At 44.9% G+C, this 16,717-nt stretch overlaps 4 protein-coding genes across 4 annotated transcripts; 2 read left to right on the top strand and 2 right to left on the bottom strand.

Moving 5' to 3' along the window:
• Positions 1 to 757: 757 nt before the first annotated feature.
• Positions 758 to 3,571, top strand: PCOAH_00016780 (Uncharacterized protein; the record flags this gene model as incomplete). The annotated part of the gene is made up of 1 exon (XM_020058487.1): positions 758 to 3,571. One exon carries the CDS (start codon positions 758 to 760, stop codon positions 3,569 to 3,571), a length of 2,814 nt encoding a protein of 937 aa, XP_019914189.1.
• Positions 3,572 to 3,753: 182 nt separating this feature from the next.
• Positions 3,754 to 4,923, bottom strand: PCOAH_00016770 (Thiamin pyrophosphokinase; the record flags this gene model as incomplete). Its single annotated transcript, XM_020058486.1, has 1 exon — positions 3,754 to 4,923. The coding sequence occupies one exon, from the start codon at positions 4,921 to 4,923 to the stop codon at positions 3,754 to 3,756; it is 1,170 nt and encodes a 389-aa protein (XP_019914179.1).
• A 3,264-nt stretch (positions 4,924 to 8,187) lies between these two features.
• On the top strand, positions 8,188 to 11,405 carry PCOAH_00016760 (Uncharacterized protein; the record flags this gene model as incomplete). Its single annotated transcript, XM_020058485.1, has 2 exons — positions 8,188 to 8,455; positions 8,677 to 11,405. 2 exons carry the CDS (start codon positions 8,188 to 8,190, stop codon positions 11,403 to 11,405), a joined length of 2,997 nt encoding a protein of 998 aa, XP_019914068.1.
• A 225-nt stretch (positions 11,406 to 11,630) lies between these two features.
• On the bottom strand, positions 11,631 to 15,970 carry PCOAH_00016750 (Uncharacterized protein; the record flags this gene model as incomplete). The annotated part of the gene is made up of 4 exons (XM_020058484.1): positions 11,631 to 11,896; positions 12,023 to 12,472; positions 12,602 to 14,259; positions 14,394 to 15,970. The coding sequence occupies 4 exons, from the start codon at positions 15,968 to 15,970 to the stop codon at positions 11,871 to 11,873; spliced, it is 3,711 nt and encodes a 1,236-aa protein (XP_019913956.1).
• Positions 15,971 to 16,717: the final 747 nt, after the last annotated feature.

Below are 16,717 nucleotides of genomic sequence, written 5' to 3'. Positions count from 1 at the left end.
CAAGGGGAAAAGAAAAGCGCCGGTGCGGCATGCAGTTGTATTTCGCGTGGCGTGCACCGAGTGGCAAGTGGCAGCGGCGAAGAAGGTTCCCCCAAAAAGGGCTAATACAGGAGAAAAAAAAAAATATATATATAAAAGGGGAAGCAAATAGGGAAAGAAAAAAACGCCCACTGGTAGAGCAGCCGTTCACAGTTGTCACACCAATTGGAAGCAAACACAAGCGGCTCACCCAGCGTGTGATGTGGAAGCCGCATCGCATCTTAGAGCGGCGTGATGCATATCGACCCTGGGAGGGAAAAGCTTCTTATATGCCACAGCATCGAATGAAGGCAAGGCGAATTGATTAGGCGGCTCTACTTTCCGGAAATTTTGAGGGAGAGCTTAAAAACGCTGCCGTGTAGGTATTTCTCTCCTCCTCTCCCCAGCTAGCCAAATGAAATGGCTGTAGTACCCCCCCAAATGTTGAACTGAACTTGTGGTGTAACATCTAAAGGGGGTAAAGTAGGAAGGACGCCCAGCGCTGTTTGGAGTCCCACGTTGATGCGAGTGTCTAGCCAATCTGCAAAGGTACAACAGGTTTACTCTCTCGTGTTGCTTACAGTGCAACGTGGAACACATTAAAACCCTGCCTACCTGGCAGAACACAAGTGATAAGTATACATGTGTATATAAATTAATGTGTGTAATGTCCCTGTGGGAGTGCATAGGGATGAACCCACCACACCCATATATATACCATAACTCCGCAACGTGAATGATGCGAATTGGCTACCTAAGGCGTAGCCACAGAAAGACGGGGCTGCTGCATGATCTAAAAATAAATGGCGGGAGGAAGAGCTCGTTCGTTAGCGCTGCCAGTTGTGCGCCGAACAGCGATCAGGGAAAGTACGACGATATAGAAAATGTGAAAAATGAAGCAGATTTAAGGAATTTTTATTTGCGCTATGGGAAAAAGGAAACCACTGAGTTAATGCGCGACTATGAATTACTAACCAGTGGGATGTTAAAAAGGAAGTGCTCCCTTTCTGAGGTGATAGAATGTGGGAACATTTTGAAGTACGTGGTGGACACGGCATCTATGGTGCATTTTTTACGTACAAAGGGGGGGAACCAAACAAGTATGGGTACTCCCACCTCGGCAAATGAGAGCCATCATATAAGCGGGCCAAACAACGTCTACTACATCCACAATATTGAGAAGCCAAAGGTAAACAGAAACGAACTGATACGAACAAGCAGAAACAACCCCTGCATGAATGCCCTCATGAATAATAACATGCACAAGTTTATCTACAGACTTAAAAAATGCGATATTTTAAATTATAAGGAAAAGGTGATAAGCAAGGATCATGTGAACTACCATTCATTGTTATTCCCATTGACGTATGTAAATGTGAGGAGGGCAAACGAATCTGAAGCTGACTCCTACTTCATGGACACAAACATCTTCTACCATTATGTTCACAGAAGGAACAGTAAAGCCTTCATAGAGATACTGAAACGAGTTAAGTATAAAATTCTATCCGCGCAGGAAATAAAAAATGGGCTCCTCCTGTTGACCATCTTGCACCATAATAATATTTCCATGTCAAATGACAAAAGCAACATCGTCAAGTGTGCAGGTAGTTCAGAAGTTTCGTACAAAAATGAAGATTACGTTAACAAAAAAATGTTACAAGATATTTTTATGAATTTGTGTCAGGGGATTTATTCGAAGGTGGAGTCCATTTCGTTCCTCCACCTGTATGATTACCTTCTCCTCATGTGCGTGAACGAAGTGAAGAGTAAGGAAGTTTACGCGGGCATCGTAAACCGCCTATCACAGTATGTTAATGTTATTAACAAAATTAGCAACGACCTGAACAGGTCAGACGAAACGGGGGAGCCCCTCTGCATGGGGGGAGAAACCACGGATGGGAGTGGAATGCAGACAAGCCATCCCAGGGAGAACCCACTTGGCCTCGAAGCCGAATCAGTCGACGCAACACCAACCGGATGGACAAACCATAGTACAAGCGGAACAGTCCAGGAAGAGATAGATGATGCAGACGAGGAGTGGGCGCAAAACATAGCACAAAGCGATGACTGTCGCTTTCACCTGAGGAAGGACCACCGCCAGCACATAACGAATAACCTGCTAAGCATCAAGAACATCCTGCTGCAGAAGGTGCTGCTAGTCTACATGGCGAAATATCTCTTCAGCCACATAGACAGTAACATTCTGTACGCCCACTCCGACCTGATTTGCGAAAATTTGGAACTCATGACACATCATATGATAACAAATTTTATTTTCACCATCGGGACGTGCAAACATGTAGACGAATTTTGTATGTTCATGTTGGCAAAATATGTACAGAATTATGTACACACATATACGCCAAATGAAATTACCATCATTGTGAATACCTATGCGGATGCCTCTTTGGAAGACGTCAGTTTTTACGAAACGATTTGTGAGCATATGAAGAGAAACTTTGAAACGTTTTCCTCTATTGATATTATCAAAATTATATATGCATTTTCCAAAGTGAGGATTCGAGATGAGGAGTTGTTAAAAATGGCGTATGAAAAGATAAACCATTATTTGGAAGAGAGGGAGAGAAAAATGGACGATATGTGTGTACAGGGGAAGGGATCATACGCACAATGGGAAAGCGAAAAAAAAAAAAAAAAAAAAAATTTCAGCACACACTACAGTGGTGATACGATTGTGCGAAGTGGAGGTTTCCCCGATGGAGGTGACCATCGTGTGGTGAGTAGCAACGACATCTGTGAGAACAAACAAAACAAACGGAATGGAAAAAAGAAAAAATATGTTATTAACAAATATCTCTGTGCGTACGCGCTAATTGCGGCGGGCAAGTTGGATTATGTAGAGGAACTGGACAAGCTGTTCATACATTTGAGGAATAGCATACATAGTGAAGGCATCGACATAAGAGGCGTGTTGTGGATGCCCATGGCGATTACGAGCTTGCTATCATCAGAATGCATTTTTCACTTCCTTCCCATTTATGTGAACCTAATTTACAACGCTTTCAAAAAAACGCAATCCCCCAAACTGCTTTCGCTACTCATACGAAGGCACAGCATTTTACTGCACACAATCGAGACGGATATCATTCCGAAGAAATACATCAGTAAAAGCACCCTCAACAATTTGTATTATATTTGCAAAACGAAGAAGGACAACTCGAAGGAGAAGGTGTTCATTCCAGATAGCTCCACCTTCCACATTGAAGTTTCGAACGCCCTGTTATCCCTGGACATTGCGCACAGGAAGGAGGTTAACATTTACCCCTTCACCATCGACATTTTTATTAGCAGGGCAGGAAATAGCGAACAGAAGGGGGGTCAATCCAACAACACGCAGAGAGACTCAAGCAGGGAGACGGCGTCGTCCAGCTACGGCACGACCAACTTTACCCATGACCATACCGCGAAGGAGAAGAAAAAAATACACCAGTACGACAACGACACCAACTTTGAGCATACATTCGAAACGAAGAAGATGAAGAAGAAGTCCAAGAACAAGAACGAGGTGTACACGGACGTGCCGATTGCATAGCGCGGCAGTCACTACACCTCCTGCCGTTTATTTTTTTGTTACGCGGAGTGCGGCCGTTTTTAGGGCAGCTAGCCATTTTGCAACATACTCACCAAATGTTATGAATAATTGGAAAAAAAAAAAAAAAAAAAAACACAAAAAAAAAAAGCAAAATTAAAAACAAACACATGGACACATTTTAGCTAGCTGTGTGTGCAGGGCCGCACATCATTCCCCCCGTCCCTTAACTGGGCACTCCAAATCACGGGAAAATCGGTAAAAATTTTTACCTCCCTCTGGACAACTTCATTTGACGAACTGATGAGCGTATCGAAGCTGAGGCATTCATCATTCAAATTGTACTTCAACCCTTCCGTTTTAATTGTACACTTGCCGCCAATGGGTAAAATGCCGCAACCTTTGCAAAAGACGTCCGGAGGTACCTGTATAATGTGACTTCCTTGCTGGAGCAAAAAGAGGAAGTTATTCTCCCCAATTAAGTACAGACTATTTAGGGAAGCATTTTTGTATAGGCAAGAAATATTTGCACACGTGTGGTCAAACCTGTTTCCTGTGGCGCCTAAAATTAATATTTTGTCATTCTTGCGGATATGTCCTCGTATCAGGTCGATGCATTTATCGAGGTCCGTATTTTCCTGGTTCGCGCACTTTTCGAATATGACTGACTTGTTTTTGTAGTAGCTGTACACGTGTGCGTTTATGCTATCAAAGTCACCGCAAATTATATGGGGCACTATTTCGGTGGGATACTTCAGCGTCTTTTTCGTTTCTGACACTGGCATGTTGAATAAATCACCGATGGTGTGTCCTCCATGCAAATGTTGCGCATGCTCATTTGGGTGCCATGCATACTGTGCTGTGTTTTTGTCTTCCTCCCCTTTCGGTAAACTTTGCTTATCATTTGGGTTTCTCTCCGTGGCTAACGACTGACACCAGTTGTACAGCCGGTTGGCGCCCCCATCGGCGCATATTAATATATCCGAGTTGGCAATAATTTTGGCCGAATGGGCACAAATGGTGTTGTTCAGGACGATGGTTATTATTCTAGACTGGGGGGTTGATTCTGTTCTGCCCTCCTCTAGGGCCGACTCTTTACCCCACTTCCTTTCATCATTTAGCAAAATGCATTTCATAAAATTAAGATCATGGACAATAGGGTTTCCTTCCTTTGAGCTCCTCATGCAGCTGAAGTGGGCAGAATGTAACAACTCATTCGTGTCCCCTGATGGGTGGTACCACCTTGTGCTTATGTTCGCAAATATTCCTGCGCGATTGATCTGTTCGATCGTCCTGGCATTACCCCTTAGGTGCACACTCACTTTCGCGCGCACGTTGAAGAAACACCTTTTCATTTTTATGCGGAGAGGGAAGCAGCCTCCCCGGGACAGGTGTAACGAACAAGGGGGGAAATACGACGAGGTGGTGACGCGTCTGCCTCTCAAACTGCCATATTTTTCAAACCGCCCTATTTTTTTTTTCCATAAATTTGCAACTTTTGTGAGGTGGTAGAATGGGTGAAAGTAGCGCACCCATTTCTTCTTCGTCTCTTAATTTTTTTTTTTTTTAAAAAGTGGGTAGGAATATTCCTATGGTGCCATTTTCGCGCCTCAAATGTGTGAACACGCGCAACGTTGCTGTCACTATTTGCGCAGCATGGTGGACCGCGTACGCACAAATATTTTCTCCTCTCGGAGGTTCTCACGAGTGTGTATTCGTTTCCCTTGGCCAAGTTTTTTTTTCTTTTTGATTGAACATAACACGCACAGAAATATGTGAGCTACGTGCGAAGAGCGTCACACGGGTGGTTCCTTTATCATTGATTTAGTAGCTGACCATTTGGGATGTATACCCAACTTGCATAAGTAGTAAATACAACAACTGAACAACTCGTAATGAAGCATTTTTTTCCCCCCTTCATCGATACTTCAAAAACAAGCAATTGTTTTTTTTTTTACGTGACGAAGAATGTTGTGCATGCACACATGCGAATATGCGCAGGAGGGGGTGGGGGGGAAGAAGTGCGCTTGGTAATTTGGCTGCTCGCATGGGTTGACAAGTGAGACATATAAGTGAAGTGACTGCATTTGTCTGCTGGCCCGTTCGCCCCTGCATCATCGATGCAGCATAATTCCAATGAACTGCTTTTCGCGTGATGAGATCGTCCCGGTTGTTCACAACGCTGGACAGTTTACGCGGTTAAAAAAGGAGCAGTCTGACGTGGCTGCTGTGGAAAGACACTATTTTACCGATTTTCTCGGTTGACCCGTTGGTAACTATTTTCCCATTTTTAAAGTGGCCCCTTTTTATCTTTCGATACGGGCGAAGGGACGCAGCCAACTGTGTCACCATTTGGGGACTCCAGTTGTCCTTTTTCGTGATCTGCTCTATGCAGTTTGATCAGTCAGTTTATTGGGCCACTTCATTGTAGACCCTTTTCTGCACTCAGTGTTTTTTCTCAACTGCATGCGTTTCACTTTGCCTCCGTCGTTACTAGTACAAAGAAGCGTAACACAGCATATGTATCAGCGGACGATCAGCGAAGGAACAGAAATGTTATGTGTGCCATTTATGCAGCGGCCATCGTTCATCGTACATTGCTCGTATTTATCTTTTTTTTTTCCTCCCCGTTCGTGTGTGTGCCCCCCTTTTGCCCTCACCTGGTGTGAAAAAAATGATGTTTTTTTAAATCACAAAAAAAAAAAAATAAATGAAATAACTACACATGTGAGGATAATTTTTCCATACACGCACATGCGTAAACGTACACACGAAATGACGAAACGAGCGAGAGAAAAAGGACGCGCAAAGGGAAGCAACGTCACTTGGTGGGAAAAAAAAGGAATGAAAAGGGGGCCGCCAAGGGGGCAGAGAGTAGACCATCAAATGGAACAGTGGAGGAACAAAGAGTTCAAAAGGATGAGGGAAAAAAAAAAAAAAAAAAAAAAAAAAATCAAATCGAAGGAAAGTTAAAAATGGGATGAATGTGATGAACGGAACGATCATGGCAAGTGTAGGCTTCACCATCACAGCGTTTTTTCTTTTAATGCAAAAAATAATTTTTCTCGCCCAGTACACATTAACAAAATCTAGCTGCCCATTTTTATGTGTATATTTTATATGCAATCTTTTATATGGCCACAAGATGATCACTGGTTCCGTGTGAGGACGTTTCAACTGGCGCAAAGTCGTGTTTTGCAATTTTGCAGTTTTGCAGTTTTTGCCTAGCTGTGTGGCCATGCAAAAATGGTGTGACTAATCGGGTCAACCATGCAGTGGTGTCATTACTGAACCGTTCGATTGCTTACTAAACCGTACCAACCAGTGTTCAACCGAGCATCTTTACCCGACCGCATGTTCTCCCATATGAGCATTTTTTTTTTTTTTTTTTTTTTTTTTTATTTTCCAGTCAAGCTAAAGTCATTGCGCCCATGTGGATGATGAATGCGGCCCAATAACGTACGCTTATGCTTACGCTTACTTTTATGTTTCCCTTTTTTTTTGTTCCTTTTTTTGTTCCTTTTTTTGTTCCTTTTTTCGTTCCTTTTTTTCGTTCCTTTTTTTGGTTCTTTTTTTCGTTTTTGCATTTTTACTTATGTACCATTGGCGTGCTGCCCAGTCCACAAGTGAACATCGTAATGTCGACAAGGCAGTCCTCTTCGCCTTTTCTTTAAAGAATTCAAAAATCAGGACGTGTTTTCCTGCGCAGTGGCGAGTAGCCCCATGAGAGCGGAGGCCAAGTAGTCCCTTTTTTCCTCCTTTCTCCGCATGTTTTCTTTCATTTCTGCTCATTCCCCTTCGTCTCCACGTCTGTGCCGCTTGCCAAATAAAAGGACATTCCCCAATTGGCAACACTTTTGCTGCGCAAAGGCAAGCACCTGCAGCTGCATAAAAGTTAGTGCTCCTTCGTTTCTACGTACGTGCGTGGACGGCGTCGCCCCGCCCTACCCCTTCATACAAACATACATACGTACATACGCATATACGTGCATGTGTTTATGCACCCCTTTTTTGTTTATGTGTCCCCCTGCGTCATGAATAACCAGCTAGCCGTGCACTGAACTCCGTCACGGACACCGCGTCCGAATGGAAAACGATTGTGCCCATTTGGACGTGAACCAGTGAACATTCAACGCGTGCGTGTAGCGGTGCCGGTGTAGATAAATGCCCAACGTAGGCATACCCATATTTGCTCATCGCCCTTAGCGTGACGGAAGGCAAACGGGCAAATGAGGCAGTGTACACATGTGCAAATGTACTTCTGGGCGAGTAAAGTACCTTCGGGAGCATCTCTTTAGGTACACCCTTCGCACGCCCTACTTAGCGAAACACCTTTTTGTGTAAAAACCTCCGTTCCTAAGTGTATGACAATTTTTGTTTAAGCTCGGAAATGGTAACTCCCCCGCAGGACGTCTCCCCCTTCCGTGCCCACATGAGTATACCTACGTGTGTGTAACTACTTGCCTGTAACGACGTGGATACAGCTGCCCTTGTGTACCCGTCTGAATTTTCCAACCCAGCTGCTTCCCAAGGGGTAGTAACTCGCCCGCGCAACACAGCCTTCGACTTACGTCCTTTCCACAAAACCGCGTGAACGTCCACCCTAGGGTAATAGCACCATGGGTACGTCGGACTTAAATTTTTATATTAACAAGCATCGAAAGGCATATGAAGAACGGCTGAAGAGGGAACAGCAGAACCTTCAGGGAAAAACCTCCGAGGGGGGGGTGGAGAAGGTTGCCCGGAGCGAAGTGGCCAAGGGAGATGCTACTGAGCAGTCCAATGAAACCGACAACCGGAACAAAAATCTAAAGGAAGGAGATAGTCAAAATGCTAGTCAGAGCGACGCTACGAGAAACTCCACGAGGGACGAAAATATTAATCAAGGTGAGTTCATTTGGGGAAAGAGAAAAACGACGGTGGAGGAGAGTGCCATGTGACTTTGCACGAGGGTACATATAAGACGTACACTCCTCCTACACCGTTAGTAGTATACCATTGGTCGTACCGATGGGCCGACCTCCATTTGGCCGACTTTTGCCACTAATTTTTTTTTTTTTTTTTTTTTTTTTTTTTTTTTTTTTTTTTTTTCCCTGTTCACATTGCAGTTGATGCTGACTACCTGTTTGCCCTGAAGCTGAATGAGGCCTTGAATGGACACGCTGAACCTACTAGCGTGGCGAACGAAAAGAACCTGAGTAGTGTAGAACGGAACGAAGATGCAGACCCTAACGAATGTGGAGGGGATGATGTTAGGAAGCCGGACAACTCTTACGTCGAATGCCTCCTGGGGGATAATAACTACATGCCCTTTTGTGTAAATTACAACGTAGGGAGGGGTGACAGTACGAATCAGAATTCACTGTCCCCCAGTGGAAGAAATAGAAGGAGTGGCCACCACGTGGACCATGAGGGAGGAGGTCATATGTACGGACCTTACAACCTTCGCAGCAGGAACAACCGAATGAATGGCTTCCAAAGCAGCAACAACCGTGATAGACGCTACTCACCCCGTTTAAACAGCCCACATGAACCCATTAACATTTCCTTAAGCTCGGATGACGAGGAAGAAGTTCAAGTGAATAATGAAATAGCGAAAAGTTACTTTTCAAAGGACGATGGGGTAAGAAGAAGCAGCGAGGTTTTCTACGTTCCGGAGGAGAATTTATCCTTGACGCCAAGGCAGAGTAAGCCAAGTGGGCAAAGCAATCTGGGTAGACCATTTTCCACCCGGTGGGAAGACTCAAAGGGGGAGGTAACCACCGTTGAGGGGGGAAAACCCAATCTGTGTATTCAGGCATGTGGAGGAAAAGGAGGAGAAAATATCCCCAGGATGATGGAAAGGGGAAATAATTTTTCCTTCCAATCTGTAGATGCACAAGGTGGTGAAAACTCACCAACCGGACGTTATAGCGACTCTGGAGTGGGTTCTGAAGCACCCAAATGTACAGTAGAGAAATCCATCCATGGTCTGTGCGATGTCTATAACGACCACTTTGGTTTCACCAATAGGGGGACATATCGGTTTGTCCGAAGTGCAGCCGCGGAGGTGGGACACCCACTTGGGGAAGGAGGGAACCCCAATGGGAATAACCCCGTTAGGAGCAACTACGTGGATTCATCCGCGCGTGAGGATTACTCACAAGAGGGAAGGTACTACGTGCACTACGAACCGATGAATCCAAGTGGAACGGAAAAGGAGAAAAATAAACCAATGTTTGAGGGTGCATATGATGTGGATTCATACGGTGATGATGGGGTAGACAACGGGTCAAGGTTCCTTCCTAGGGGAAAGTATCGTAACGGAGGAGGAGGAGGAAGAGCGAAAAATGCTGAAGGGGAATACTACAAGGAATACGTGCATGACGGTAGTGATGTGATCCCCTTGGAGGGAGAAGATCTGATTGGTGGTGACACCCCTTCGCCATATAAAGGGAGGGCGAAGAAAAGCAGAAGGAAAGTGAAGGACCTCACCCAGGTGGAGAGAATCCATAACGATGAAGGGTTTTCTCCTCAGATAGTTCAACTCGATGGTGCACCTAAGATGACCTACACTTTGAGGTCGTCCGGAAAAAAACCCACGAATGAAAAAATTGAAGACCCATACTGCTGCAAGGGTGAGGGTCATGAGGTACAAAATGGACGTGGTGTTGAGGGTGGCCCTGAGGATGACCCTTTTATCTTCAGGACAGATTTGGGAAGGAGGAACGATCCGAACATGGGTGTATGTAACAGTGGAGGGTACCCAAAGAGGAGCGGCGTAACCTATGCTGACATGGGTCGAGACATAATGCAAAGTGAGTCTTCCCCTTTTAATATGCTCCATTTTGAAAAGGGCAACCCCGTGGAGCAAAGTGTAAACGATTATTCTGTAAACAACGTTCTGATGCAGATGGATGACAATGCACGGGTGCTTGCAGAAATGGCTAGCAAGTGTGCACCTCTTGAGAAAGGAAGTCGTCTCCCCTTTGAGTCTCTGCACCGTGGGGCAATCGAACAGGAGGGGAGTCCCCACTCGAGGACGAATGAACCCCCCGAACTGTTTACCGGCAGGGACTTCACACTGAACCATTGCCAGGATGGCATAAGTTTAAATACGTTTAATCGCCCAGAGGGAGGGTTGCGTAATTATGTAGAAGAGGGGAAGTGGTGTGGTGCTCCCCTAGATCGATCCAGTGCGCTACGTGGTGCCCATTTCACCGGGGAAGTGCCCTCATCATCCCGCATGGTGGAAGAACCCCTCTGTGGTGAAGCCGCCCCACACAGTGAATTTCTCCTGGTGAACGAATACGGTGCATCCAACTATAAAGTGGTGCCAATAAATGGAGGAGGTAATTTGCAAGGCAGCCCGGAAGAGAAGAGAAAAAAGGAGGGTCACTACAGATACGTGAACAACGACAGGACGCTAAACCGATTCAATGGGAAGAGCCCTTTAGGAGGTCCAACACCAGACGTGTATGTAATTGACGAAGGCACAACATTTGGTGAACCACATTCTACATACGAACAAAACGTCCAGCAGCACCACATGGGGGGTTACCTTCCAGCGGGGATATTCAACCAGAATGCACAACAGGTTGGTTATAGGAAGAGAGAAAACGCAGGTTCAGTTAAAGCGGAAGGGACACAGATGGAGCAGGAGCAGGTACAGGAAGGGTCTGTTGTAAATTCACTTCAAGGTGATGCTTATGCAAACCGTGACGTCTCCGACCAGAGTTACGGAAGAGGCATGGATGACAACACGACCTCTGCCATGGACCAGTGTGACCAGGAGAGCGGCAACAGTGAGGACCTGAATGTGCAGCAAGCCATCATTAACAGCCTAATTGATTTTTAGGCCCATTCGCTGAGGGCGATCCGCACAGGCAGAAACATGGACAGCCATTGAAAGGTCATTTATGTGCAGGTTGTCCGGCCGCATGTGTATGCATGTGTAGTTGTGTATGTGTATAGTACCTTTACTAGCTTTTTTTTTTTTTTTTTTTTTTTTTTTTTTTGTCCCATTTTTAGTAGAAATTAGTGTTTAGTTAGCTGCGCACATGCACATGGCGTGACGTGTGCACAGCGAACCTTTTGCCAAAGGGACCAACGGGGTTAAGCAGCGGCTGCACAGAGGGTGTATCCTCGGGGGGAGGTATAGTAGGCCCCCCCCATGCCAACGTTTTGCCATTTTTTACTTAATTTGTTTAAACATGGTAGGGAGTTAGTTGTGTGTGACAATGTGTAGTGGTCTACATTAGGGGGTGAGCGAGTGGCGTGCACATAATTCATTGCGCTGCGCCCGAAGGTGTTGTCTGGTTTGTCATATAAAATTGGGTATCATGTTTCCTGCAAAGGGGGGGAAATATCACGCGGGGTGAAGTAGTGCATTGAATCGAACAGGAAACATAGAACATCGTGGTTGCGCGAAATGGCTAGTGATATACCACTCTGCTAGCGTGTTATCTTGCTTACCCTCAGAAGAGAAGAAGCCCTCCTCGGAGTAGTACTTAAGAATATCCCTGCAGGTGACGTAGGGGGAGGTCTTGTCCGGGACGAGAGGGACTTCCTCATACTTGGAGATGAGTATATTTTTAAAGGAAAAAAGAATTTCCATTTTGCGAAGAATTATATACCTGAGTATCTGTGCGTGGATAGCATAAATGACGTAAAGAAGAATGTGTAAAATGAAAAGTCCAATTACAATGTAGTTAGTCTTGGTCATGAGAATTTGGGTCCCTTTGAAAAGAGTGAGGACGATTATATTCACCCAGGTGAAGCTATTTATGTTGTCGATCAGGAGAATGTTGTTCAGTATATTTTGCCCGAAGAGCAGCGTGTTCAGATTGATCGGTGCGTGGGCATACTTGCAGAGGAGGAACAGGAGGTACACGCTCACGGAGTGCCTCAGCTGGTTGCGTCTGCCTGCAGGGGTAACATGAACGGGCAGCGTGATCTGGCAACGTGAACGTGCAACGTGAACATGCCGGCGTAATGGACAGCACAAATGGGGAATATCCATGTGGCCACGACGTGGCATTGGCCCTTGCTTACCTCGACTGAGACTCCTCCTGTAGTAGACGTACCTGCAGTTGAACAACACACGCACGAAGAGAGAGGCGTGCTTCAACAAACACGCGAAGTGCTGCAAATTAAACAGAAGCAACATCAGGTATTCGAATTCGTAGTTCAACTTCCGAATGTATCCACCCTGAAGGATATAATCACCATTGTATACATTCCCATGGAAGGTAAAAAAGAATAAAACAAACTGCTTCAAGGAAAAGTAAAAAGATAAGTGACTCAGGGTGTTTACTATAGCCCCAAAGAGGATGTCGAAAAAGGTAGAAGTCCCAAGAAGCAGAACAAAATAAAGGAAAAAGAATCCCAAACAACCGTATAAATATATTTTGTCCACCTGAAACATATTCTCCCATGTGGAGTTGAATAAGCTATCTGGCATTTCCAGTTGGACATACCCTTTTGGAAAATACTTCCTATTTTCCAACTCCTTCGAATTGTCTTCCATGTCTTTGTTCATATAATGTATAGGAATGGGTTCTTTCGGAAGTTGCAAGTTTTTGTACTTGGTTAAGTCGAAGCTGTCTGGAAAAATGAGGATGCTTCCTTTACCCACCACAGGAGTTCCTCCAAATGGTTTTATAGGCACATCGTGCATGTATACCACATCCTGCTGACTCACTCGTTTATGGTTGTTTAACAGGAGGAGGATGAAAAAGATGGTAATGCCAATCTTCATTACATAGTTCAGTAGTATAAGAAGCATGAGTCTGAGATTTGTGAAGTAGGAAAAGACCAGCTGGTCATCCAAGTAAACAAAATTAGAACTGCCAAATCGTTTGAACAAAAAACTACACATGGCTCGGATATGATCCCATACCTTGAAGTGATATATTGGTATCTTCCTTTTGTACTTCAACTTATAAATGAGACTTTTGAACTTTCTAAATTGGCTTCTCATTTGTCTTCTTTCCTTCCAGGTGAACTTGGCTGGTCGGACTTTTTTTCCCTTTTTTGTGTTCCCCCCTAGTTTGGCGTCTGCAACATTGCGCTTTTCTGTGTGTTCCTCTCCGTTACTGTTTATGACCTTTCCAAGGGTGATGCTTCCCCGATTGGTCTTTTCGCCATTTCGACTTGGCCCCTTTTCCTCCTGCAGGGCGGCCTTCTCCAAGAGGAGCTTCTTTTTGTTCTCCCTATATTCATCCTTGAACACCTGCATGACGGTATTTTTTCTTTTCTTCCTTTTTCTCTTCCTTATAGACTTGTCCGTTTTTTCCCTCTCTTTTTTGCTTCCCCGTTTGGTGGCGTTCCCCTTATTCATTTTGCGCACGCGTCGTTCCTTCTTGTTCTTTGCATCTGCTACATCGTCTGCAATTTGGTCGTTCCTTCCTCTTTCGAATGAGTGGGCCTTCATCCAACTCCCCCGTTGTGTATGCCGTTGCGTATGCCGATGCGCATGTCGTTTTCCCGTTTTCGCCTTCCCCGTGGTATACTCCCTTGGGTAGGCACTCTCCCCCGAATCTACGCTGAACAGGTTGTAAAAGTCGAAGTCCAGATTGCTTTTATTCTTTTTGTATTTCTCCTTCTCGACCAGGCGGTACTCGTTCAGCTTGTACGATCTGAACAGCAGGAACAGCACGTTCTTCACGATAAGCGTCAGCATTATTTTGTGCTTCAGGCAGAAGAGCAGTCTGCGAGGGGGCAATCAGCGTGAAGGTGATCAAACAGGTGATGAACAAAGAGGTGATGAGCAAAACGGTCAATACAAATAGATCAGTAGAATGTGCTGTTTTCGGAAGATTGTGCAACGCGCTGACGCGCATACCTGTATATGAAGAAGGGCACGTCGATGAGGAGGAACCCCACGATGAAGTGAAACTTGGCCGTTATGTACACGTCCGTGTAGACGTCCTTATATTTCTGGTGGTAGGATTTATTCGACTTGGCTTTGTTCTCACTGGAGGAGAAGGACAGGAGGGACGGCAGGTAGGAGGAGGACGACGCGGAGGACGCAGAAAACGCAGAAAACGCAGACTGAGAAGAGCCAAAGTTAGAACCATCCGATGATAAATCGGACGTATTTTCAGAGGAAGAAAAAGAGGAAGGTGAAAATTCCCTTGAAAGTAACTCCTTAGAAATATCGGACGAAGCGTAGGTGGACTCCTTCGAATTGTTTGAAGCAAAAGAGGAGGGGTTCCTTTTTCCCACCAGTTCGATGTTTGTATTATTTTGCTGGTAGAAGAGTTTAGAAGTGGCCTTCTCCTTCATGTGCCTCACGTTGGACTTATCCAAGTATGGTACATTCACTCCATTTGGAACATTCATCGCATTCATTACAGTAGTTCTTCTCCCACTGCGAACACTACTGTGGCTTCCGCTTTGACCACGTCTACTGCTGCTTCGGCTGAGCAAGCTACCTGCACTACTCTGTCTGCTTATGCTACTTCTTCCTCCAACACTTTTCCCATTTGCTGTGCTACCACTTCTCCTCATTACGGTGCTGCCACTTCTTCCTATTGAGGTGCTTCCACTTCCCCCATTGGTGGGGTAGAACAAATTACCCTTTTTCCTCTCCCCCGTTTCGTACTTTCCATAGGAGTCACTCTGATGAATACGCTTCTTCTGTTTAATTATTTTGCTATTTATTATTTTATTGCCATCTCGCTTGGTACGTTTGTTGTTTTTAGATCTGCCCCCTTCCCCAGGTCTGTCCCGTTTAAGCACCCCCACCGATTGTTGCGTATACGAGTAGGACTTGTCTATATTAGTATAAATGGGGAAGTAAAATCCAAAGAGAGAAATATCCACTAGAACAATGACGAGCATTATGAGCACGTTTTGAAAACTGTAGGTTGTCTTCACATGGTCCAATATTTTGTAAAGGTTGGTCAAATGGGAAAACATGAAAACCAAGTCGATGAGATCGAAAAGGTTTATTATATTTACATCAATGCTCAGGATATTCTCTACTACTATTTTATTGTTTAAAATATTTTCCAAAATATTTCTACTTCTTAGGGAAAATAACAAATAAATGAATGGAGTCAAGTAGAGCAAATTGTACACCAACACGTCATTCGATAGATATGTGAAAAAAAGGCTCTTTTGGTCACTGTTTTTTTTTTCATTTTTTATGAGAAAACAGAATATGCCCATTTTTGCACTCAACGTAATCATATACATCATCCACTGGATGGATATTTTGACCCCCGCGTTGTTTTCATCGTAAAGGCTCAGCACAATGTACACACATAGGAAGACATCCACGATTAGGAAGAGCAGGTACATGTTGTTGCTTTGGGAACTACTCAGGATTGCGTAGAGCAGGCAGATCTGTTGCGTGGCCAGCAGAAACACCGTGAACAAGACGTTCACGATTTCGTCCTTTTTGTTTATCCTCATTTTTGGTCAAATTAAATGGGGGAATGAGAGCGGGTGTTCTACTTGATGGGGCTATGCTGAGGTGTATGTAAGCGTGCCGTGGGAAGTTGCCCAGTTGGACTGCTCTGTAAAATGCGTCTCCGTAAGGGTCACCTCCTACATGGCGTCCCCCTTGTGCGGTGGCCAAATGTGCCAACAGGAAATTACGCTCACATTTCCGAGGAGATATGCCCCTCCCATCTAGTCCAATGTTGCACAAAGGAAAAGTGGTAATATTTTGCTTCAGAAGGGGGGCGGACCCCCTGGACGGACAGGCAGGTAAGTTGGCAAGCTGCTCCGCGGAAGTGTGCAGCCGATCGGGCAGTCAAACGGGCAAACCGGCCGACATATTAGGAGCAAAATGGGCTAAATGTGAGAACTATGTTAAGTGTGTTAAATGTGCCAAGTGTGTTAGTTGCGTAAAATGCATGAGGTGCCAGGAGACAATCGAGTTTGCTTTTTCCCTCGGCTGCCCCAAATTATGTACACAAACGCGAACAAAAGGAACGGGGGAGGGCCTATTTTCCCCTACTTCAAAAAATTAAAAAAATGAACATGGATCCGCCTTTTACGATCATCCATTGTAGCACCATTTTTATGTTAACGTTTTGCCCACATTCTTTGTCCAAAAAAATTCGTTGAAGTGTGTTTTACAAATTGCCACTTTTTTTTTCCCCCATTGGAAAATACTCTGCTGAGGTTTGGAAACTTGGGGAAACGAGTTAACCT

Source organism: Plasmodium coatneyi, chromosome 7 (assembly GCF_001680005.1).
Source record: "Plasmodium coatneyi strain Hackeri chromosome 7, complete sequence".
NCBI lineage: Eukaryota > Apicomplexa > Aconoidasida > Haemosporida > Plasmodiidae > Plasmodium > Plasmodium coatneyi.
This window is presented reverse-complemented; position numbering and strand designations above follow the sequence as displayed.